General features: G+C 30.4%; 6 protein-coding genes across 11 annotated transcripts in view; 3 read left to right on the top strand and 3 right to left on the bottom strand.

Moving 5' to 3' along the window:
* LOC140676500 (colorectal mutant cancer protein) overlaps positions 1–10,868 on the top strand; it is a 44,267-nt gene extending 33,399 nt beyond the window's left edge. For 5 of the 6 annotated variants that reach the window (XM_072911619.1, XM_072911618.1, XM_072911617.1 and 2 more), the window contains 11 exons: positions 6,098–6,359; positions 6,763–6,908; positions 7,077–7,286; positions 7,511–7,699; positions 7,784–7,974; positions 8,038–8,304; positions 8,368–8,563; positions 8,724–8,915; positions 8,976–9,163; positions 9,248–9,350; positions 10,292–10,868. In XM_072911619.1, coding sequence (XP_072767720.1) covers positions 6,098–6,359; positions 6,763–6,908; positions 7,077–7,286; positions 7,511–7,699; positions 7,784–7,974; positions 8,038–8,304; positions 8,368–8,563; positions 8,724–8,915; positions 8,976–9,163; positions 9,248–9,350; positions 10,292–10,402 — 2,055 coding nt within the window. In that variant the 3' untranslated portion in view covers positions 10,403–10,868. Of the gene's footprint in view, positions 1–6,097; positions 6,360–6,762; positions 6,909–7,076; positions 7,287–7,510; positions 7,700–7,783; positions 7,975–8,037; positions 8,305–8,367; positions 8,564–8,723; positions 8,916–8,975; positions 9,164–9,247; positions 9,367–10,291 lie in introns of all 6 variants that reach the window. The other variant, XM_072911620.1, reaches the window with a different exon arrangement.
* Sloth2 (ubiquinol-cytochrome c reductase complex assembly factor 6 sloth 2) lies at positions 9,398–9,617 on the bottom strand. The gene has a single exon (XM_072911634.1). It carries the CDS (start codon positions 9,615–9,617, stop codon positions 9,447–9,449), a length of 171 nt encoding a protein of 56 aa, XP_072767735.1. The 3' UTR covers positions 9,398–9,446.
* LOC140676506 (ubiquinol-cytochrome c reductase complex assembly factor 5-like) lies at positions 9,673–9,959 on the bottom strand. Its single transcript, XM_072911632.1, has one exon. It carries the CDS (start codon positions 9,886–9,888, stop codon positions 9,673–9,675), a length of 216 nt encoding a protein of 71 aa, XP_072767733.1. The 5' UTR covers positions 9,889–9,959.
* On the bottom strand, positions 10,842–12,027 carry Bcas2 (BCAS2 pre-mRNA processing factor). Its single transcript, XM_072911630.1, has 3 exons — positions 11,862–12,027; positions 11,443–11,708; positions 10,842–11,370 (listed from the first exon to the last, which is right to left on the bottom strand). The coding sequence occupies exons 1-3, from the start codon at positions 11,934–11,936 to the stop codon at positions 10,980–10,982; spliced, it is 732 nt and encodes a 243-aa protein (XP_072767731.1). The 5' UTR covers positions 11,937–12,027; the 3' UTR covers positions 10,842–10,979.
* A 2,364-nt stretch (positions 12,028–14,391) lies between these two features.
* LOC140663038 (uncharacterized) lies at positions 14,392–19,491 on the top strand. Its single transcript, XM_072886889.1, has 2 exons — positions 14,392–15,748; positions 18,004–19,491. The coding sequence occupies exon 1, from the start codon at positions 14,545–14,547 to the stop codon at positions 15,562–15,564; it is 1,020 nt and encodes a 339-aa protein (XP_072742990.1). The 5' UTR covers positions 14,392–14,544; the 3' UTR covers positions 15,565–15,748; positions 18,004–19,491.
* A 2,841-nt stretch (positions 19,492–22,332) lies between these two features.
* Positions 22,333–25,379, top strand: Wap (DDB1 and CUL4 associated factor wap). The gene is made up of 4 exons (XM_072911096.1): positions 22,333–22,740; positions 22,913–23,192; positions 23,285–23,837; positions 23,988–25,379. The coding sequence occupies exons 2-4, from the start codon at positions 22,940–22,942 to the stop codon at positions 24,220–24,222; spliced, it is 1,041 nt and encodes a 346-aa protein (XP_072767197.1). The 5' UTR covers positions 22,333–22,740; positions 22,913–22,939; the 3' UTR covers positions 24,223–25,379.
* Positions 25,380–25,580: the final 201 nt, after the last annotated feature.

Here is a 25,580-nt window from a genome sequence, read left to right as displayed (position 1 = left end):
CAATTTGAGGCATTCTTGTCAAATATATCGCAACTGCCAGCCGAATCGCATAAGGTTCAACCGAGAGTATTTCATCAATTTGACTAGGATGTTTGGGATGAACTGATTGACAAATATTAATAACAGCTATTTATCGTTTAGGACAAATTAGAGATCTAAACCACAAAGAAAAATTTTTTAAAATTCAGAAGAAAAATTGAAAATGGCCTAAAATTTAAAAAGAAAAATTCAAAAGATTTTAAAATGCAAGTAAATATCTTCTCTTATTTTCTCAACACAAATTAATAGGGTAAATTCGACTAAGACGGCCATAGTTTTTTAAAATGCAAAAAACATACTTTTATTTTTGTTATTTTTTAATAGCGTTTGCCATATTATCTTCACTGAACCTTAAATTACGTAATATTATCGAAATTAAAAGGAAAATATTTAATAGAAATTTTATATTATCAAAATAATATAACATAAAGATTGGCCATCTTACCCAACTTTTAAAGAAAGGATGACCATAGTGACAGAAAGATGGCCATAATATTTATAAAAAAATAGTGAAAACGAAAATAAAAATTATAGGTCATATAACAATTTATATATCTTTATAATATGTCTAACGTTGATCACGATAGCTTTTAGTGAACAAATGAAAAACTTTGCAGGTAGTCAAAAGTATAAATTTGATATAAGATTCACAACATTGTTATTTCGAATAATGTATGCACATAAACTACTGTAAATATCGATTATCTTCGATAACTAAAAAAAGCACACTGTGTAGCGATTATTGAAAAAATTACAGCCTATGGCCATCATACCTTAATTTACCCTATGCCAATTTTATCATAATTTATATTATTGATATTAATTTATCACATTTGTAATATTTCACATCGTTTCTAATAATTGCAATATCAATATAATATTATATTAATTTGTATAGTTTGTACGGTTACGTTATTATATATCATTATGTCAAGTTTAATTTCTTTGGATAATGCACGTCTTTCTAGTTGAAAAATATTAACGGGAAAGATATTTTGCTGCAATCGCGTAGTATGATTGCACTTTGAATAAAAAATATTTTGAAATGACTCGTACGGTATCTACGAGAAAGGTGCCGTTCACATGTGAAATAAATTCAGCATCTTCCATTTTTGGTCTCTTTTTCCATGTGTCGTACCTACGCGTGATATAAGACATCGTTATTTGTATGCCACCAGCTTCGAGATGTAGGTTAATGGTATATGGGTCCACGGATCCTTGTTACCACCTTTGCTCCGGCGACTGGCTCTTGCGCGCTGTTATTTCTTTTTTTTTTTTTTTTTTTTACATCACACGGAAAATTACTCCGCAAGGAACATTCTGCGCACACTCTTGCGCTGCAAACCACGATCGCACATTTTTGCACATTTTAAACAGGATTCCAAGGATCTACTCCTTGGAAAATATGAAAATTAGGGATTTCTTTTATATTTGGAAAAATCAAGGAATTCTCGTTGTATTTTATTGAGATTCAAGGAATTAAAAAAAATAATTTGTTTCTTTAATAATTTTGCTATTATGTAAGCAGTCGGCTGGCTAAGTAAATATTTAAAATATATTATAAATATATTATAATATAATATGCCTTTTTTTGTTTATATATATATATATATATATATATATATATGTAATGACTTAAGAAAATATTGAATATGTACAGTACATATTTATTATAATATAATTTTGAACATAGTATAAATGAAAAATTTTTATCTTACGACAATTATTCAGTTATTTTCAATACATTTGCAAATCTAGAACTTGAAACTCGAATGGCTCTATGTTTTTTTCTTCGTATAAGTGAAAAATATTAGACAGTGCAATAAAAAAAAAATTTTATTTTTGAAAATTGCACTAAAAAATTAAACGAACATATCTATAAGATCAAGGAGACTTTTGAGAGAATTTTTTACAAGATTTGAATAGATATCCTGTTAAAGAAATTTAATATCTTGCCCTATTTTATTTTGCATTTAATAATTGAAGCCGCAAATATTGATATGTCAAACTATTATTGTTTTTAATCTTATTAATGAAATAACTGTCTCGATCTTCTACTAGAATAACTAGTTGATTTATTATTTTATTATTGCGTCTAAGTAGGCTCATTATTATCGCGATAATTCTTAATATCACAAGTAAACGTAAGAAATGGAATAACGTGCGATATGGAAATTACTGCTATATGTAAACTAATTGCTAGTTTGTATCCGACTGAACGGTTCGACGTGTCCGAAGGCGAGTTCGGTAATCGAATCTCTTCGTTCGTGACCTTACTCGCCGATGAAACTGCGAACCGGCGGCCGTGTGTGCGCGCGGCCTTGTAATTGAATCCTTGATTGCTTTTTGTTTGAATTACACTCCGGCCGTCGTGTCCCCCCTGTTTGCACTTGGGACGGCACACACACACACATACACACACTGACCTTAACCGAGGACGGGAGGATCCTTTGTGAATGAAACGTCGAAAATTGTCGGATTTCACCGGAACACGCAATTTTACGTCAAAACGCGTTTTCCGTCCTTCGCGATTTCCGTAAATGTGTTTTTTTTTTTTTTTTTTTTCCGCCAAATGTTTTAAACGCTACTTCATATGTACAGTACAAACGCGTAATTTTTTCTGCGTCAAATTAACATTTTATTATACATAGGGAGGAGAATAATATAGAATTTGAAGATAAGCGAATAACAAATCTTTCCTCGAGTCTGCACGTTTAGGATTTATTTCCGCACGTTGGCACCGGATCTTTGCCACAGGTACCTTCGTTGCAACGGGGTGTTGCCATCACGCAGGGTCTATTATCGGGACAGGGTGGTGCATCCTCGCAACTTTTTCCTGGTAGATGAATGTACTCATCTTCGTTATCCGCCGCAATTGCGGTCGAAAGTACGACGACGATGACCATTAAAGCGAACATTAACTTCATCTTTGATTAATTTCAGTCACCTGTTGATATAATTTATATATGATTACATATATATATATATATAGAAAATAGTAATAATATATATGGAGGCTTATTGCTTTTTGCGTATGTGAACGTATTTTTCTCATACATTTTCGAATATTCGTAAATATATTGACAATGTAGGAACATACTTCTTATGAAAATACAGGAAGAATAATGTATATTGATTATTTGAATACATGTTTAAATGACGATAGAATAATGTTTTTACAAGTTAAATACAAAAAAATATATATATACACGTAACGTGTATAATTTATTCAATTCTTATAAATTTAACATACATATTCTATATTTACTAGTTTTTAACGAATCAAGTTATTTATAAATATGCATGTACACGAGTATCTTGAATATGCAATAATTTTGTTTTTCTTACTTGATTATTATGCAAAAAGTGTAATAACACTGGAGAGCACTCTTGCAAACTTTTACGTGTCAAAGCCGAGTATATGACTATGGATGCGAGTGCAAATTGCGAATAGTAATATCGCAAAGTATCGTTAGCTGATAGTGTAATTTTGAAGTCAATTATGGGACTCAATTATGTCGAATATGTCAACTATACAACTTGTACAATTTTCTTGTACTTGCTCCTATAGGATTTGAGCGGCGGCAATGATTACGACGTATTTGAATGAAAAATTTTCACATTTCGACATAATATTCACGATACACGTGCAAAAATAAAGACACTTTCTTCATATAATTCAAATTCATTCAAATTATCGATTAAACCTAGTAAAAACTCGATCCGTTAAAAAAAAGAACTTAAAATAATACATTGAATATATAAAATATATTTAAAAAATTAAAAATTAAAAATAAATTAACCTTAGCCGCAAAGCCACTTTTGTGGCTCTGAGTGTGCTAATAAAATAGTGGTATTTAATAAATTCTAAATGTATTAATACATGTGTGCGTGCGGGCGTTTTTATGTGTTTCAGTATAGCACTAAAATTTTTTAGTAATATTTTTTTAATTATGTACTAAGCATATATTTGACAAAATAATTATATTATTTCTTACATTATAGACGTAGCATACACACGCATATATATATATATATATATATATATATATATACATGTAACATATACACATATATAAAAATCATAAAATGTAACAAAAAAATATAAATAAAACTTACAAAAATTGAAAAACAACACAATATACAAAAAAATATGATTACTAAATTTTTTCATTTATTTCAAAAAATATATAATTTTTCCGCATACATTTATATTCATACATATTGTCAATACTGCTCTTAGATTAAAAATTTCATAAATCAGTGTTCAGAATCGGAATCAGTGACACCGGTGAAAACCTCCAAATACGCTATCCTTGAGAAAATAAAAATTTTAAAAATTTTTTACCTCCGTTCTCTACCGCGAAGCCACTTTTGTAGCTCTGAATAAAACTCGAAATTTTACACAACCTGCCTCTTATTTATATAAATAAATTTTCGAGAAAAAAAGCCACTATTTTAATGCAAAAATAGCGGCAGCGTAAAGGTTAAGAAAAAATATAAATTAAAAAACGGAAATTATCAAGTTATCGATAAATGATATATCTCTTTAGAAAAGTAAGGCACTTTTGGCTTTTTGCGCCAAGCAATTTGACATTACCTGAGTCTTCTGTGCACAAAATCGGGGATTGTAGATACGTCACGATCAATGCCACGCCGACGATATTTCGGAGACTAATGGTCGCATGATCGCGCGTTCGACTCATCTTATGCATCGTGACTTCCCCTTCGCTTCCTCTCCACGCATTGCTCTGCAATCACGCGCCCGACAATTGTTAGCGTCTCGTAATGTCCGACACGGGTGACTGCGCGTGAGAAGGACGCTCGGGTGGATTTTTTTTTACGCATTTTCCTTGTGTACTTGGACAAAAAAAAGGAAATCGCGAGCGATCGCGAGAAGAGGAAGCGAAAAAACACATTCTGACTCACATTGGTGATACGCGTCGTTTGCTTTCATCTTTTACGATCGAGAGATATCGCCCGATTCGCGGTGCTAATCATTCACGTTATATCATTACATGTAAATTAGCAAACCGCTTAAGCGCTGATTCACACGACGCATAAAGTATTTTGCGCACTAAAATAACGTATCAGTACTATTTCTGGTTTACATAACATTATGTTGCTAGATTATTTATATATGATGAAAATTACAGAGTTAATTAGATTGATCGACCCATACATGTTTGAAAAATTTATTTATACTAATTATTATTTACTAGATATAAAAAGAAAGAGAGGAGAGAAGCAGTTAAAGCTCGTTATGAGAAAAGATCTTTCAATAGTAAAATTTTATTTATACTATTACTGGGTTTTTCTGTTTCCTGAAAAAAAAACATGGAAACTCTGTAATTCTTAGGAATTTTTTTTATAACTGAAAAAATAAGGGAATTTTCATGGAATTTTATTAGGACTCGCGCGCGGAAAATTAAAAAAAAAATTTGTTTCTTTGATAATTTTGTTCTTATATTAATGGTTGGCAATTCGCTGATAAGCCAAGTTGCGAATTATATATTGAAAATATAATATAAATAATGTATATATCTATATATCTCTGTTTATTCAATGTTTTAATAAAATTGAATATGCAGCAAGTATTCTTTATTATAATTTTTAATGATAAAACAATGAAAATGTTATATGTAAATAAAAAATGTTTATCTTACCATAGACATATTATCATAGTATATAACTTACGAAGGCTATTCAGTTTTTCTCACAGTAGATATATTTGAAAATTTAACATTTAAAATTTAAGTGGTTCTGCGTTTATTTTTCAAGTAAAAAGCATAAAAAACATACCGTTAAAAAACTCATTTTAGAACAAGTCGCACAAAAAAATCTTCAAAAACTTTATTCCCTTTACCTAGAATTTTGAACAAAAATAAGGGAAAAGTCAGGAAATTTTACAAGAGAGACACCTTTTGAATAACATACCGTATTAATATAATAGTAGAGAACTGGTATTTTTTTTTACATCGTAACGAAAGAATTTCTAGTAATTAAAGCATCGAAAATCGGAGGAATTAAAGGGACGGTGGAATTTTTCATTTCGCAGCTGCACGCGGCCGCGCTCTCCTCTCTGCGGTCCGAGGTGGCCGAGCTGAACTCGCGGCTGGTGGTGGCTACTCGCGCGCGGGAGGCGGCCGAGGCCGCGCTGATGCGGGCGGAGGTGCAGGCTGCCCGCGCCGACCAGAGAGCGGAGCAGCAAGCGGCGCGGCACGAGGAGCGGCTCACCGAGTTGCATTCCGTCATCGCCGAGCTTGGTAGACAGCTGGAGCGGCATCGCGCCACCGTAATCGCCGAGGAGGACGAGTCCGGTAAGGTGTCCGCAATTATCGAGACGATCGATTTCCATCTCCGGAGATAGGGATAAAGCGACGAGGCTTGACGAGTGTCACGGCCAATTCTCCAGGGAACGCGAGACAATTGCCGAGGAGGCAATCAACGATCTCTTGGTCTCCGGCAATAACGATAGTAATAGCTCTCACGATTGCTGGGCCTCTTCTCGTTACCGAGAAGAGCCTCTCTTCCAGAGAGACTCGCATACCTTGCGTCGCGAGAAACGATCGTTCTTCTTCCCGGTGAATGGCCTTTCCGATAAATAACTCACGGGTTGACGGGGTAGATGCGAATCGCGATTGCAGAGAACGAATTTGCGCGAAATTCCGAATCTACTGGTCGTTTGAAATCGCGATCTGAGGATCGTCTTTTAATGCGCAGAAGTCGAGACGAGCAGGGACGCCGAAGGTTCCATCACTAATCCGGTGGAGGAAAGCGAGGGCGGTGGAGATATTCAAGGAGATGGTGATCGTACCTTGGAAGATGCTGATTCCAGTTGTTGCGAGGATGAGAATCGACCGGCCGAGGTGAAGAGAAATTTTTCATATAAAAATAAATTTCTCTTTCAATTGTTGTTGTACGATCTCGTTGTGTTGCTAGATATCTAATATCTAGATATACATATATGTATCCTATGCATATAATGATATATTAAATTCTGCTAAGAGCTAATGAATTATACGATTTTAACGTAGAATGACAGGGAACAGCTGGACAGTCCAGCCGCATTACCGACTCCGGAACCGACGCAACAGGCAGTGTCCTGTCAGAGCGTCGCCGTCGCGACGCTACAAGAGGAGATCACGGCATTACGAGCGGAGATTACGAGCTTGCAGACGCAATTGGCTCATTTTAAAAATCAGAGGCAGACGACGGGCAGCGATTCGCCGCGTCGAGAAATCAGAGTAATTTCAGAGCCATTTTTTACAACAGACTATAATAGACATATATGAAAAATATATATATATATATATATTTTTTTCCTTTTTGCATATTTTAATAAAAGAAATAAAATTAATAACAAGGATAATAAGATCGAGACAGAAAAAAATTTTAATAGAAGCAATGATAATTTTCGATTTATGGTTTCGTGGTTTCATTCTTTTACACGTCACCTCTTCTCTCGTAGACAAGGGGTAACACCAGCTCGCCGGAACCTTTGACAGCGCCATGCTCGCCACTCTTGCCACCTCTACAGACACCTCCGACGAAGAGCGTAACGAGGGAGGAACCGCCGGTTCTCAAAATGGCAGAGAGGGTGAGATTAAGGAGAACGGACGAGAGGCACATTACCGGTCCCGACATCACTAATTTCGGAGTATGCGAAATTTTAACTTATAAAGAATGTCGTATATTTATTTTCGGTTTTTTTTTTCTTAACTTTACAATCATCATTTTTCAGGTATGTTCCACCATGGTCGCCGAGCATCTCGTGTCGGATCTCCTGGAGCAATCAAATCTGCAGGAATTGAATGGTTCCGAGAAACAGTTCGAGGTCGAGACGGAACGACTGAACAGCAGACTCGAGCACGCGCGAGCCAACAACGCGGTTCTCGCTCTCACGTTGCACGAGAGCAAGGCCCAATGCGACAGGTATATTCCTCAAAATGACAAGAGCAACTGCGCATATGATGACTTTTTCTCGTTGCGTTACAGGCTGAGCTTATTGGTCGGCAAGTATGAATCGAACGCGACGGCGTTGCGACTCGCGCTTTCGTACAGCGATCGCGCTATCGAGGCCTACGACGTTCTCGTCGCTCTGCTGGAGAGCGAAATCGGACTCTCCACCGAGAGGAGCAACGTGACGATCGATAATAGAAGGGCGGCCGAGAACGTTGCGTATCATGTCTTAAATAGACTCGAGAACGACTGTACTAATACGTTGGGTGCTCCATGGGAAGATAGCATGATCTTATCGGACGAGTGAGTATTCATTTACATCGCACACTGGGTGAGTATATGTATAAATTTCTTTCTTAACGATAGATCGGAAGTAACATGGAACGTAGATGACGAGCAACGACTTAGGAGGCACATTAGCAGATTGAAAGGAGAACGTACGATGGTGAGATCGACGGCGGTCGAGCTGGAGAGCGTGCACGCGGAACCTCTCAACTCGAAGAATACCATTTCTCTAGCGGAAGCCAGGAAACTCGATTTGGAAACTGCCGTACTCATGCAAGTCGGTATCTCTGACTGAAGAAAATTTTAGAATGAAATTTATAAAATTTTAAAATGTATAAGAATTTAAAAAATATTTATCAAATATTTATCATTTAGATTGAAACTCATCCAAACTTTGAAATATTTTATTTTAATTAAGGATTTTAATTCTTATTTAGGAACTGATGGCCATGCGAGAAGACAAGGCTGAGTTGCGTGCCAGGGTATTTCTTCTGGAGAAGGAACGCGCCACCATAGAATTAAAGTTAAACGCACGAGACACGCAGATCGCGGCCCAACACGCTACCATACAGCATCTCCAGGGCCAATTAAGTGATGCGGAAGCTATGCTCGCAATGGCGACGAATAAGGTATCGTATTTAAAATGTATTTGTAAAATTCTTATACTAATTAACTGAAAACACATATAGGACCGCGGCTTAAGCGATAATGAAAGCGAAGGGATGGAGTCTGAGCTAATCGAAGCATTAGGCAGAGAAGCGAGGCTGAAGGAACGTCTACAGGAATTGATCTCGACCTTGGATGAAGTCAACAAGAATTCCGAGCTTAGGCACCAGCAATCCGCCGAGCTTGTCAACGATTTGAAAAGAGCTAACGGGTAAGTCACTGTACAATATTCCCTCATGGAATATTTTCCATCCACTTGTAATAAAAATAAGAATTTTCTCTGCCCTCTTTTTAGTGCATTAGTTCAAACTCTGGAAAAGTCCAAGAAGAAATATCAATCTAGACTGAAGAAGTTGGAGCAACAGATGTTGGGAATGGTAGAGAGGCATGCTGCGCAGGTATGATTAAATATAGGTGAAGTATCCGCTTTAATCACTCATTCATATGAAATTCATAAGAAAATTATTTATTATACACTAGTACATTTTTTTACGTTATTTCTCCTGTAGCTTCTTCCGTCTTTCTTTTAATTCTCGTTCGACGAGATCTTCCAGATCGTCGAGCGGCCTGTAGATTTCATGAACATACTGTGCGCCAGTTAACATGGTAATCAATGCCGTTGTACAGAACATGATGTAGCGGGGCCAGGATAACCCAGCTGGCATTATATGTCAATATCCCAGTAGAAAAGTTTGTATCTCACAGAAGGTTTGTGTAAATTCAAGCTTCTTGCCGTAATCTCTCCTCCACTAGCTCCTCTACTCTTCGTCGTTTGTAGGTCTTGTAGAAGTTAACCTCTCCCACATGCCAGTTGATCATAGAGTATTCCAAGGCCGCACCAAAGACGAAAAATATCGGCAGAAATCGATACTCTCGGAATATTCGTTTCCCCGGCCACTTATCAATTAGTTTTCTCAATTTTATATGAAATTTCATTAAAAATGTTTAAACACAGCTCGTCAAGTTACATAACTATTATCTGCCTCTGCTAGGCTGGCACCATATTGGATTATCCTGACGCGCATGCGCACGTCGTACGTGTGTACATTACATACATTAATGTATAGGGACACACTCATACGTATATACTAACATAAGAATATTATACATATCATACATATATGCTAATTATAAGAATTATTTAATATTATAAATATTATATAATTCTAAACTGTATTGTATATAATATTAATATTTATAATGTGTAATATTTATTATTAATTATATTATAATTATATATTATAAAAATTAACACATTAATACAGTTTATAGTTATATAATAAAATATACATTTTTTTTATATATTGAATATTAATTTAATTTTTTGTCATATTTACAGGTAAAAACATTGAAGCAACGAATAACTTTATTAGAAGAGGAATCGATGGGTTATAAAGGAAGCATAGCACTGCAGTCTCAAAGTTCTGGCGCCAGTGAGACATCGTTATGACAATCGAGTGATTGAAGGATAGAGAATGAGGCACGGTGCATAATGATCCAACAATTATTACTAACGTCTTTCTTGTCGTTATTGTGAGAAGACGAGATTATGCGAAACGAAGATTAAACCCACGTATTTTTTTATACCGAATAATCGGCCGAAAGTAAAAATGCTTAGTCATTCGCTTTGTAATTATATCATGATATATATATTGACGCTGTCCTAACGAGAATAAAAAAGAAAAAAAAGAAAAAACTCAGCTGATCCTACGCAATGTGTGCAATGTGTCGATACATGAAGTCGTAAATAGCCTATTTAAAACCGAGCATTCAGCACATAAATTATAAATAATTGTTAATTAGTAAAGTGTATCGATTACAACAGTGATAATCGTGTACATATGTATATTGTAAAAGCGTAAACCAAGTGTGATACATGTAAACAACAATGTAATAAATTGTGCTTTATTATCAAAGTCGCCATGATGCATTTACAAATACTAAAATTAATTTAAAGTAATGTTAATATATATGTTATTTTTCATTTCCTTTTAACTAAATAATAATTATATACAGTTTAGATTATGCTAAGTCTCTGGATTCTCTTGCTGCATCTGTAACGCCATAACTTCTGTGGCGCTTTTCTCTGGCACATCAGGTCCTTCCTCCGCTGGTACGTCATTGATTTCCACAGCTTCTTTGTTCATTATAATTTTCTGCATTTCCTCTTCCAAATGTACACAAGCCTGTTCAATCTCGTAATTTTTGGACACCAAACCAACCCACTGTGCTTCAAGGGCTCTCAATTTATCACCTCCCTGAGTCTGCATTGACTTCCTCTCCCAATTGACTTCTTGAATCAGTTTCCTCAGCGTCTGCATTTGCTTTTGAGCCTGACCTACCATCTGAACCAACACATCCAGGTAAGATTTCCACGCTTCACAGCCATAACCCATCATTAATTCTAAATTAGAGATTCTGAAATTTTGCAAAGATGTAAAAATTAATACAAGAGAGGTCGTGCGACAAGCCAGTGAGATCATTACCTACCTAGTAGCCTGATGCTCCAGCTGCGCACTACTATTTTCTACACTCTCGTTCCATGCTGCTAAATCGTTGAGTTTACCGGACGGAGGCGGTGGCAATTCGTAACGTTTCATACTAAGTACTTCCATCGGCAAGCGATTTTGCATCCTCTCGAACTCGTGTTTCATTACTTCGGTCTCAAACGCAGTTATATTTAGAGGCTGCAAATGTTCCAGGTAATTTTTTGTTGGTCTGTAACGACGCGTCTCTTCCTCTACCATCGCCAGTGCCTGGAACGCATATTAGATTCCGAATATTTTATAAAGAAGAAATACAAATTTGTTTTTCTGCAAGATAATGTTTTCAACGTATATATAACCTCAAATTTTTACATTGCTTATTTTATTCTTCAATTAAAATGAAGGACATGATTTATTATTTACCGCTTCTCGCACGCCGGGTTCATCGTATCCTTGATCGATATACGGTAGCGCATCGACAATCACTTCCCCAGCCATGATAAATTATTAAAATAAAATATTTCTTACAAGTAAACAAGTTTTTATAAACATATCTCGGTCAGATATTTCGTCGATGAATATAAAATATATAGAAAGAAACCAAACTACAGGGAACTAAAGTCACTAGATTCTAAAGTACCGCAATTAGGGTAAAAACATAGACAAGTAAAGTAAGGATAGACTGGCAATAGTCGGAGTGGGGGTAAGTTCAAGTAGAAAAGGACACACTCTGAATGGCTTGGTGCGTTCTCTCTCTTTTTCGCGCATGCGTATAAAACTCTCTGAAGAGAAATTTAAAACCGTTAATCGACGGAACTCTTTTTATTTTTTATAAAAAACTCTCTTTTATAATTTAAATATCTAAATCTTTACATCTTTGAATATTATTCAAACGAAATAATTTTCTAGTACGCAATTATTTTTAATACTTGCTTTTACAAATTTTTAATTATATTCAAGTAATAAATGTAAAAAAAATAAAATCATTGGATAAAGTTAGTTATATTTACCAAATAAATACAAAGCAACGGTAATGTAACATTAATGTTATAACAGCAACATAACATTAATGTTATATTTTTTCACTCAGAAATATACATAAAAAGATATGTATGTATATTGCAGTTATATTGTTGAATAAAACAATTAGGAAATAGATATTATGTTTTTGTTGCTTTAAGCATAACTTAAATAATACTTATAGCATAATTTATCTTTTTTAATTTTTTCTTCTATTATACGTTTTTTTTTCTATCCTCCACTTTTTGGAATACGTACTTTGTAAAATATTTGATATAATATTTTTTTATATTTGCTTCCACGTCACCATTTATTTCTTGGCTTTGTTCATCATCTGCATGTAGAATGATTGAAAAATACAGGTTAAAATATTTTTAGTTCAATACTATATCCTATATCTACATTTAATCTTATTATTTAATTTAATCATAAAATTCTTATTATTAAATCGCTATTAACCGAATATCAGAGTTTTCAGATCCGGAAATATTACTTATATGAATCTTTTTGTTTGCGATTACTTAAACACGATTTTGATAATCTATCAATTATAATTAAATAATATAATAAAATAATAATTATATTATTATGCTTAAAATATAATAATACTTAAGATATTTAGTTATATTATATCTGTATATGATATTAGAATAAAAAAGTAACGAATAATTACTTTTTAAATAACGGTAACGATAACTAGTTTTTTCGACTCGGTAACGAGTAACGGTAATTAGTTACTTATTAAAAGTAACTTTCCCATCCCTGGAGATATCCATATAAAAGGAAACGGTGAAAAATGCACTTCTAAATTATGTAATTCAGTTATTGTTATTATACTGCTTACACCTATATCCGACAATTGTATAATGGATCGGAGTAAAATACATTATCTTTTTCACACAGGATATAGTATGAATAATCAGAAATTAGAATGAATATTGATATTCGTCGCGTAATCATTACTGCTTCTCAAAACACCAAAATGTTACATTAGACAATATATAAATTTGCGTCGTATTTAAAATGGTATTTCTATTTAAAATCGCACTCAATTTGTTTTATTTTATTCAATCTTTCTATGGATTTTCTATTGACAAAAGGGATAACGATCGCAATTTGGGCTCTATTATCATTCAAAAAGTATACATTCAGTAAAAATAAATAGTGGTAATGATCTAAAATACGAGTAAAAACGAAAGGAATCCTAAACGAATATCAATATTTTAATATCTGCGATTCCTTCAATTTCACGATATCACGATGCACGCAACCTTAAAATTTCGTGTAATAATATTACGTGTGCGTTGAAAAAACCTTATTTCTATGAATCTCATAAGTATATAACTCTAAATTTTTTAAACGGTAATATTGGACACATAACTTTTGCATTATTGTTTAATTGTCATTTTTTATTCAACCTATATCCTTATATGTGTTATCTTCACATTAATTATCGGATTTAAATTTAATATTTAAGAAAGAGCAAATTTAATGAATTTATTTAGTAAAATGTGAGACGTCTTTTTTTTTTTTGTTCTTATCTTCCACCGTAACTGAATGCCACTTTATAAAGTTCCTTAAGCGTTTCTCTCAGTGTGTTACAATAATTTTGCAGTTCCTTGTTCTTACGATATATGTAATTCTTAAGACTACTGGTACGTTCTCGGCCGAATCATTAATTTCGGATTAATTTTTTTTATTCAAAAAGTACGAAGTCAAAAAGCGACGACACTATATGATCATAAGGTAAGTGGAATAACAAAACTATATATTATTTACGCCAGCGATATTATCAAATTTATTACCTAAATTTTAAACATAAATAACAGATATCACTATACATAAACAGCAAACATCGAGAAAGCGAAAACATTACCATTAATGAGTTGATACATGACTTTCAAAAAATATTTTTATTTATGTTTGGAAAGTTCTTCTCAAGAGCAACCACATTTAGTTGCTAGTATAATTTTTAGCGCTTTAAAATCTCATATTGTATTGCAAAAAGTTTTCAGAGTCTCTATAAAGTCAGTAATAGTGAAATAAAATTTTGTATACAAATAATTCTAAATATAAAAAATTCATCATGTTATCCAAGTGCGGCACGAGAAAGAAAAGAATCGTGCTCACGAACCAAGAGAAAGTTGAAGTTCATCAGCAAGCGAATGCAGGTGTCAGTCTAAATAAAATTGCTGTTAAATATAAAATTCATATATCGACAGTTAAAAAAATAAAGAAAAATAAAAAATATGAATCGATGAAGCAAGAAATAAACCTACAAAGAAAATATTGCACGAAGTATAAAGATTTGGAGGATCAATTGAAAAAATGGTATGTAGAGGAGAAAGAATCAGGAAAACAAATTACCTACGAGCTACTTCATACGAAAGCAAAAGAAATCATAAATAATGTTGGGACACCATCACCAAAAACACTAAACAATTGGCTGGAAACATTTCTAAATCGTCACAATATTCAACTACACTTTAGTGATTTTAGTGAATTCCCGTATAAACAAGTGGATCAAGAATTGCTTAATTGGTTGCTAGAGCAAATAATAAAACGGAATAATATTTCACAAGAGAAGCTTAAAGAAGAAACAAACAAACTTATGGACAAGTTTGGTGAAACATTAATATGGTATAGAAGATACAATTGGCTGAAGAAATTTACAGAATGTTATAAGATTCTAACAAAACCTGATATTTTACAAAATTTAGATAAAAAAAATGATGCGACCAATCTACCTGATTTAGATGAACAACTACTTAAGTGGTTAATAGAACGGAAAAAATCAGGAGATATAATTTCACATAAAATGCTTATAGATAAAACATCGGAACTTATGGACAAATTTAGTAAACCATTAACAGAAAAGGAAAAACAAAGCTGGCTGTGTAGAATTAAGAACCGTTACCAAAAGTTTAAAATTAAGAAAGAGATTTTGCAAAAAGATAATGATACCGATCAACCTGATGCTGAAACATCAATTAAAAATGTAATAGAGGAAGACATCCTTTTTGAGGAAATACTTAAAGAGCTAAGTCCTATAATGGAAAATATAGATGTGACGGAATATGAAAATGAATTTGTCCAAAGAATCTAACAAAATATATCAACTTTTACGGAATAAGTAAAAGCAAAAAAATATTAAGAACGACTGTGAACAACAATGAAGCAATAGATACGCAGGACATCGAAATTGTTGAAGTTCATCTGAAAGTTCAGCAGAGATTTATACTAGAAATTGCAAACATTTAAGATTATATTTACGCAGAAAAAGACTCAAAGTAAGTTGGTAAAATTTTATGTTTCAATAATAATATTTAAGTTTTTATTATATTATTTTATTATACAATATTAGTTTCATATGTGTAAAATAAAGTATGAATATTTTATACGTAAAACTTAAAATTTAAGCTTTTATGAATATTTTTCTTCGCATTGTTTAAAAATGCTGATATCAAATAAACAATAATTTTTTATACTGTTTGTAACTAATTTTTAAATATAAATTTAATTTATATAAATAGTAATATTTAAAATGTATATAAATAATAATATCTTTTAACTAAAACTTTTTATAATTAATAATTTCAAATTTATGATAGTGTCTACCTGCCAGAAAAAATAATTCAAGAAAAAAAGCTTTTAAAAAATATTAAATTCAGATTTTTTCTCAAACTACTTTCTATACACATATGTTTAAAAAAATAAATATGTTTTAATCGACAAAATTAGAATTTTTAATGTATTTTTAATATTAACATTTTGACTGTCTGAAATGAGAAAATGTAGAAAAAAATTACATACTAGTCGTATATATAAACAAAATAATTCAAATCTCTCAAGTTATTTTCAAGACGGATAAGTATTAAATTCATCAAATTGATATGCAAACAGATGATATATGTATTTATTTTAAATTTAAATAAAAGAATGTCTTTTAGGTATTCAATAAAAAAATCTATAATAAAAAAACGATAGGTACGCCGACTTTCGTATAAAAAATATAACCTAGTTTATAAATGGTTCTTTATAGTTTTTTAAGAATGCTGAATACGACAGTATCAGTTTGTCTAATCTCATAGAAAAATGTTAAAAATTCGTGAAAAAGTGAAAAATATATATTTTGGTCTCTTTAAAACGAATTTTGATTATTTTTCCACGGCTTTAAACGAATAAAACATATACTTCTATCATATTCAGCAGCTTCATAACTATAAGAAAACGCCTATAAATTACGTTACACTTCTTAGGGCAAAATTTAGCCCATTTTACTCTTTTGTTTTTAAAAATTTTAGTACACAACTGAGAAACTCATTATAGACTTTAAATGTATTTGTAAAAGTTTTATTAAATATTTTTGTGGCACAAATTATATTACTATACAAGTTTTTTCTTTGCTTAATAAATAACGAGTATGTTTTCAAGTTTAAATATACATGGAACATATAATTAGAGCTTTAGAAAATTTAATTTTGCAAAGGCTGCCAAATCTATACAGAATAAGATTTTAAGTCAATAAAGGCCAATAACAGAACCAAACAGCAATTATTGTTAGTGCGAGCGACTCTGTATTCAACAAAATGCTTAATACATATGAAACTAAATGAATATAAACTTACAAAAAACCAAACGTTTTAATCTCTATTTTGAGATCTCTTCAGTAGAAATTATATATAAAAAAAACGCAAGAAATGTCGGTCGTGTCGCAATATAAAATTAACGATCATCTTATTAGTAAAAAATTAACTGCCGCACTATGAAATATTATAAACTATTGTACAAAATCTGTATGTCTGTCAAAATCTCAGATAAATAAAGGAGGAAAAATTAAGGAAAACTATCTCGTAAAATAAAAATTAAATAATGTCATACACGCAAGCTAAGTATTATAAAAATTGAAATTCAAAAAATTATTTCTCTAAAAAATTAACCACACTATGTAGAAGACGTAATCGTAATGTGAGGCAAACCGTTAAAATTGATGGAGGTGACTTATATTTATAATCAAAGACCGTTGCGTACTATACATATCTCGAATCTCGCAATCGCCATCTCTCAGCAACATACACTTGGACTATTTTTTTTCCCCTCTCTTTTCACCTTCCATTGTGTTGGCATCGTAAAGTATCGATGCACAATGATGCAGTCTAGGGGAGTTGTTGCTAAAGAAAAATAAAAGAAAAAAGAGAGAGCATTTTGTTGAATACACAGTTGCTCGCACTAACAACTGCTGTTTGGCTCCGTTATTGGCCTTTATTGACTTAAAATCTTATTTTGTGTAAATCTTAAGAATCTCTTCCTGAACTTGTAATTACTGCTGTTATTTACTAAATTAGATAGTTATATATATATATATATATATATATTTAGATTCTTATCTTATACGCATATATCTTTGATATATTGAAACAATTCCTTTAAAATATTTTTACTTTAATTGTGGGTATTGAATCTAACAAAAATTAGTAAATAATTTTGTTAAAATAATTTTATATATAATATATATGTATAATTTATAATGTGTTATTATTTTTAGCCGACTCACGCTGACGATATAAACTGACAAGACAATTGGAGAGATATCTTATTTCGCCGAGCTATACTTATATAAATTATGTATCAATGAAAATTATTTAAATAAGTTTGTGTTTGATATTGTATCATGATTTCGATAGTTTTAATTTTGACAATTTAATAATTGTTTAATTGAGCGGAATTTCTGAATGATGAAATTTACTTCGAAATTGTACGCACTTTGTCCTTGTATTTTAGACCTGACCGTTTCGATGAATTCTGATATTTATTTAGAAAGCAAGCTAAAAAAGAGTAATTAAAATAATATAGTAATAATAATTAGTTTGTAATAACAAAATTATCACTTTTTAATTATTTGGGCGTAATATGTTAAGATTAAGATACTTAAAATTTTTTAATATTTTATATAAATAGTTCATTTTTTGTTTTTTTTTTCATTATTTAAAAACTAATTATATGCATAATTTATTTATTTTTTCAAAGTATAATTTTTTAATGTATTCTTAATTTAAACTTCAATATTACATAAAGTCACGTCTACGGAAAATTTTTTTATATTAATGACATCAACACGATACTATATTATTTTAATACTATATTATTTTAATTACTCTAGGAAATAAATAATACACATATAATAGATTTATTAAAAAATTTAATTATACTAATTGTTCCTTGATTAAATTTGTATTATTAGTATATGATTACTATTCGATTTGTGCTATAATGTTTATATTATATTATTAAAATATTTGTGCTTTTCGTTTTGTGTAAAAAACAGACATTTCGGAATGATCAAAAATTCATCAGTTTGCGTGCTAAAACACGCACTGAAATACATAAGTGAGAAGATTGCCGAAATACTTGTATTAATATGAAGAAATGTGCGACTTCAATTACATAAGATAAAGCTAGAAAAGATTGTGCGGTAGAAGAATTTGTGCATTTTAAAATTCTAGTAGGTAGGAAGATGCGCATTCATGTAAGGAACTTAAACATCATTCATAGAGACTTCGATTAAATTTTTTTGTGTTGATTCAAGGAGTTATTAGTGTGTTATTTACAATCTTCGGCTTGATTTGTTAAAAATGAATGCTTGAATTTTAAGAAATGTTTTGTATATTTTCTTAAGAAATATTTTACCATTAAATAAATGCAGATAAAATAGTTCTTGAGATATTTCTTTTTTTGAGATTAATATTTCATAAAGTTTTGAAACACTGTGAAAATTACTATCGTCGATCACGTGAGTGCGCAATATTTCCTACCTAATAAGCATAGTTTGCTCAAACTGCTAAGAGAGTTTGCGTAGAGATTTTGTTTATTTTAATAAAAGAAAAGATTAAAATAAACTTTTTATTTAATAAGTTTTGATCAAACAAAAATACTCTTTATTTTTTATCTTATCTATATGTATTTATATTTTATATAAAGATATATATATATATGTAAAATGAAGAAACTAAAATATCTACATAAAATGAAATAATATACACATTTTTGTTTTTTGTAAGATATAATATTTTTGTTTGTATTTTCTTTTTTCTTCATTCTACTTAATTTTTTTAAAATAGAACAATTTTTTTTTATTTTTACTAACTTCGTATTATTTTTCATTTTTAATTTATGTTAATAAAATTTATATAAGTAATAATTAAAAACATATATTATTATATAATATTGAATTTTTTAAATATATTAATTCTATTAGTGATTTTATTAATACTTTTTTATCCTTATTAGAACAAAAAAATTTATGTTATATTCCAATGTGAAAGGGTCCAAATAAAATTAGAATAGTACGATTTTTCCAATTTTTTTCAGAGATGCAATTAAATTGTTCATTAAAGAATTATTTATGGAAGTATTTATAAATCTAATTTTATAATTTATTTTATTTTTGTAAGTTTATAAGTTTTATGATTATATTAATAATATAAATGTTTCCTTTTATATTACTAATTTTTATTATTTAAATTATTCTATTTTATTATAATTATATTTTCATATCATTTGATGGTTATATTGTAATTTTTAATGTATATTATAATTTTTAATTTAACGAATCCATCAATCGACCATAACAATAAGTAACAGGCTTGCTTATACTCTATATCAGAAAACAATTTCAAAGTTTTATCAGCGCTGAAGGGAGGAAATAGAAAAAAGTTAGATTTATCTTAAATTTTAAAAATTAAAAATAAAAGAATTTTAGAAATTTAAAAATAAAAAAATAAAAATTTAAAAAAAAAACGGAATTTATATACAAAACTGATTTCAAATAAATGTCAACATTAAAATCAAACTTTTTATAACTAATGATTTGAAATTTATAATAGTCCCTACTTGCCAGAAAAGATAATTCGAGAAAAAAAGCTTTTAAAGTATATTAAATTCAATATTTTTCTCTGATATGTTTAAAGAAATAAATATATTTTAATCAACAGAGTTAGAATTTTAATGTCTTTTTAATATTAATATTTTTACTACCATCTGAAAGGAAAATACGCAGAAAAGATTACATGCTAGTCGTACATTTAAGCAGAAAAAGAATTATTCAAATTTGTCAAGCTAGACGGATAAAATGACGAGTATGCTTTCAAGTTGAAATGTAAACATAATTAGATCTTTGGAATCTCTTCCTGAACTCATAACGCTGTTATTTATTAAACTGGATACTATTATCTTGTCTTATATCTTTGATAAACAAATCCTTGTAAATATTTTTTAGTTTAATTGTAAGCTTATAACTCTGAATCTGATAAATAGTAAATACAATAATTTTAATAAAATAATTATTTATGTAATTAAAAATTATCCGATTTATGTCGTGTTTGGTTATTTTAATCGCAAAAACCTCATTGATCCAATATAATTATTTTTGGATCAATAAAATGCGAAATGTAAAAATTTTTTTTTCTATAGTAAGATGAAATACGATACGAAAGACTGGAGATAGAAGAAGACTCACGAACGAGTCTTTGGAACTCTTTGATATCGTTCATCTCGTTTACTCTAATCTATAATATAAACATCTTATAAAATAAAAATTGAAACTTTTATTTTGCATTTTATCGATTTGAAAATAATTGTAATAGATTAGTGAGAGTTTTGCGATTAAAATGACACCAAACACGACATAAATCGGATTATTTTTTATTAATATATGTAATTAAAATAATTTACTCGTTTACTCGCTCTCGCTTTCGTCGACTTTGGAGACCTTCTTTAACTCAAATAATTTAGCTATAGAAATTAAAATGTTTGTTAACTAAAAATTAAAATTTTTATTTTTTATTTTATCTTCTTCATAATAATTATAATAAATTAATAATTTTACGATTAACATAACATCGAACACGATATATAATTTGAACAATTTTTACTTAAATAAGTAAAAAAATTAATATTTTTCTCTAATTAAAAAAATTATTCGAATAATATATCATACGTAGTCTCGTTTTATTGCGAAAAATTTTATTAATTAAAATTACGTTCTAATTATAATCAACAAGATGAGCTTATATATATATATATATATATATATATATATATATATATATATATATATATGTATTGTATATATGTGTTATAAAACGACCGGTTGGTCATGTCGTTGCTACATCCATAATTGTGTATCTCAAAAGTCGAAACATTATTATTATTGTGACACTACGCGTGCATATTATGTAATATACCAATATATATATATATATATATCTTTTTTGACTTTGATGTATGTTATAGTAAATAAAATATAATATATATATATGTTAAAATATATATAAATAATATATATTTATATATATTCGAATATAAATATAGATAAGATATAACTTTTCAATAATTTTAATAAAATTATTTAATTATATGTATATATATATATCTTCAAATAGTACTCTGTTATTGTATATATATATATATATATATATATATATATTAAAGTGAAAAAGATTATGCGCATATAATATTATATAATATAAAACATACTAATAAATCCATAATATTTCATACTTTTGAGATCCAGAATTGTGGATCTAGCACGGACTCGAACCAATCGGTCGTTTTACCATGGCACTGAAAGTGGATCCAGCCATGTAGTTCTATTGATCCATAAAATGGATCCAGTTAGCGCCACAGTCCCGGGGAGGAAAAGCGTTTCAAGAAAAACATAGGGCATAGCGTCTCTCAGGCTTCTCTCTGACTTAAGTTTGCTAGGAAATTTCGTCATGTGTTACAAATATTTCAAAGCATTTGATTGGCCAATTGGGACAAAAATTTTTTAATAACAAATACAAGACACACAGGATATAATCGATCTATGAAACACAAAGTCTATGAAATACAGAGCGTCCAACGTCACAGTGTTTATCAAACATATCGTGACATTTGTGAAGATTTTATACGTTTTTAGGGATTAATTGTATAAAAGAAGTTTGAAATAGATCAAATGAAATTTGCAGAATAAAGTGTTTGAAGAATTTTGTATCGAGATTTAGCTACGAAAATATCAAAGAGACGCCATTTTATTCTCAAAATATTAGCTGTGATTGAAACGTTTGTGAAAACTTTCCGTGTGCGTTTTGTGCGGTTTTTATTCGGAATGAATGGACCTGTACATTTTTTCAATTTAAATGATTTTACTCCTTTCAACGATATGATTGTTACAGAGATTTAAGCTTCTGTCAGTCAGATTAGTCTTAGTAATTATTCTTTTATAACAATACACACTTATCAGGTTAGTTGATAAAAGTAAAAAGTTTTGCTGGTTTTTTATTTTAATTTTAATACTTATTTTTTAATAATTTTAATTATTTTTAATTTTTTAAATATGTATAATTTTATTTCGTAAAAAAGAGGGCAAAGAAATTCTTAAATATATTTGAAATTATTAAATTAATTGCTTTCAGCGCAATCAGCAATATTAAAGCTTAATCATGGCTATGCACACCGTTCCACCAAAACGAAAAGAAATCTACAAATATGAGGCCCCATGGCCATTGTACAGTATGAACTGGTCGGTGAGACCTGATAAAAGATTTCGTTTAGCTCTGGGAAGTTTTGTAGAAGAGTATAATAACAAAGTACAAATTGTTTCACTGGATGAAGAAACATCTGAATTTAGTGCTAAAAGTACATTTGATCATCCTTATCCAACTACAAAAATTATGTGGATACCAGATAGCAAAGGTACATTTATTTTAATTAATATTTTACACTTATTTTAATCTGTAATATTTTCCAAGTTTACTAATGATCAAATATCTATAAATACTTGTTAGGTTTATTTCCTGATCTGCTCGCAACATCTGGAGATTATCTGAGAGTGTGGCGAGCTGCAGAGCCAGAGACTCGTTTGGAATGTGTCCTGAACAACAATAAGAACTCGGATTTCTGTGCGCCACTTACGTCCTTTGATTGGAACGAGGTGGATCCGAATCTAATCGGTACCTCTAGCATAGATACAACCTGTACTATTTGGGGACTGGAAACAGGACAGGTATTGGGTAGAGTAAACATGGTTACGGGTCACGTGAAAACGCAACTGATCGCGCACGACAAGGAAGTATACGACATTGCATTTAGTCGCGCCGGAGGTGGTCGCGACATGTTCGCGTCTGTCGGCGCCGACGGTTCCGTGCGGATGTTTGATCTACGGCACTTGGAGCATTCGACGATAATCTACGAGGATCCGCAACACACTCCGTTATTGCGATTAGCGTGGAATAAACAGGATCCCAACTATTTAGCTACTGTAGCGATGGATGCGTGTGAGGTCATCATTCTGGACGTTCGTGTACCGTGCACACCAGTCGCAAGATTAAGTAATCACAGGTCAATAAAACAATATGATATTTTTATCGCCTGTCCGTTTATAATTATTAATATATATTTATATTTATATAATACAAAGATATTTTATTTTTTGTGTCAAATTAAATAAGAATTTCTTTAATCATCTTTTTTTTTTTTTTTTTGTTACAGAGCCAGCGTTAATGGTATAGCTTGGGCCCCACATTCGTCCTGTCACATTTGCACAGCTGGCGATGACAACCAGGCACTGATTTGGGATATACAGCAAATGCCAAGAGCAATAGAAGATCCTATACTCGCTTACACCGCCGCAGAAGGTGAAGTTAATCAGATTCAATGGGGTGCCACGCAGCCCGATTGGATAGCTATTTGTTACAATAAAGCGGCCGAGATTCTTCGAGTTTAAATTTAAAAATCTTCCTTATTAAAGTATATTTATTTTTTATTTTGATTTAAACGCGCGAGTGATACTAAATTAACTTTTTTTTTAATACAAGATATATATTTTGACAAGACATATTTCTTGTCGAGCAAAAAGAGAAAGTTATAAATAGCACACATTTTAAGTCTTACTTTATAACTGTGTTTGTATACATGTGTTTATAGAAATATTACATACATATTTGATAATAATAGAAATATCGATTTAAAGTTCTAAATACATAAATTGTATCAATTATTTAATCATTAATCGGTTTAAAATGGTTTTTTAAATTGCGTCAAGATGTGGACATTTTAATAAAATTTTATGGTTAATTGTTATGATAAACATATTACAACTATAGAACGTAGTACGGTTGTAACATTAGTTCCCGAATGTGATCATGTTATTGTGATTGCCCACAACTTTTAGTATGTAATGTACAGATTTTTATATAGATGTAAATTTTGATATATGAAGATGTATATTATATATAGCATGTATTTGAGAAGCACGTTTTTAATTCTAGCGTGCTCTGTCCTTGTTCAACTTTCGAATAACGAAGATAGATTGACGCTTTTAATGCATAAACGTGTTTTCCGAACGCAATCATAATGATGCTCCCGATTTTATGAATACGTCATGTATTCAATGATTATATTATCATTAATATAGATACTAAATTAATTGTAATTAATTATAAGAACCCATTATGAAACAATATTTATTAACAATTTTAAATATATATATATATATATATATATATATATATATATATATATATGCAGAAATTACTGAATTATGTATCAAGATTGACATACATTTATGTGGAAAGGTATATTAATAATTAATAAGAGTAAAATTTTTATAAAAACAACATGCATGTATTATTATATGAAATATCAATTAATATTCAATTTACAAATGTTAAACGAGTAAAATGCAATTATTTACAATAATGAGCTCTGTGTATGTACGAGTCCATAATTCGGTCAATTATATATAAAATAAATGCGTCGATACTTTTGCATTCATTTTAGTCTGGACTGACATTGCTGCGCGCGCGCACGTGTGTGTGTATGCATGATGTTTTTTTAGTATGCTATTTCTCTTACTAGTTCAATAAATACCATTAACTCTGATGCAGAGTAATATACTTTTATCGCCTCCAGTGTAATGAACAATAATTTCTTTTATATTCATGAAACTATTCGATAGAAAATATTCTTAAAAATTTCCAATTATTAAGAAAGTCACAATATCTTTTCAATTGTAAGAAGAATACTTTTATCTATAATTGTATTAATACACTTTTATTATATAACGCAAGCTAAAAAATTGTC

The sequence above is a fragment of the Anoplolepis gracilipes genome, chromosome 2 (genome assembly GCF_047496725.1).
Source record: "Anoplolepis gracilipes chromosome 2, ASM4749672v1, whole genome shotgun sequence".
NCBI classification, from domain to species: domain Eukaryota; kingdom Metazoa; phylum Arthropoda; class Insecta; order Hymenoptera; family Formicidae; genus Anoplolepis; species Anoplolepis gracilipes.
Note: the sequence above shows the minus strand (reverse complement) of the source record. Positions and strands in the feature narration are given on the sequence as shown.

Coding starts and splice junctions, on each gene's coding strand:
- Sloth2 (XM_072911634.1), bottom strand. CDS start 9,617: ATGCCAGCTGGGTTATCCTGGCCCCGCTACATCATGTTCTGTACAACG.
- LOC140676506 (XM_072911632.1), bottom strand. CDS start 9,888: ATGAAATTTCATATAAAATTGAGAAAACTAATTGATAAGTGGCCGGGG.
- Bcas2 (XM_072911630.1), bottom strand. CDS start 11,936: ATGGCTGGGGAAGTGATTGTCGATGCGCTACCGTATATCGATCAAGGA. Junction 11,709..11,861: donor AACCCGGCGTGCGAGAAGCG/GTAAATAATAAA, acceptor TATGCGTTCCAG/GCACTGGCGATGGTAGAGGA. Junction 11,371..11,442: donor CTGGAGCATCAGGCTACTAG/GTAGGTAATGAT, acceptor GCAAAATTTCAG/AATCTCTAATTTAGAATTAA.
- LOC140663038 (XM_072886889.1), top strand. CDS start 14,545: ATGTTATCCAAGTGCGGCACGAGAAAGAAAAGAATCGTGCTCACGAAC.
- Wap (XM_072911096.1), top strand. CDS start 22,940: ATGGCTATGCACACCGTTCCACCAAAACGAAAAGAAATCTACAAATAT. Junction 23,193..23,284: donor GTGGATACCAGATAGCAAAG/GTACATTTATTT, acceptor AATACTTGTTAG/GTTTATTTCCTGATCTGCTC. Junction 23,838..23,987: donor GCAAGATTAAGTAATCACAG/GTCAATAAAACA, acceptor TTTTTGTTACAG/AGCCAGCGTTAATGGTATAG.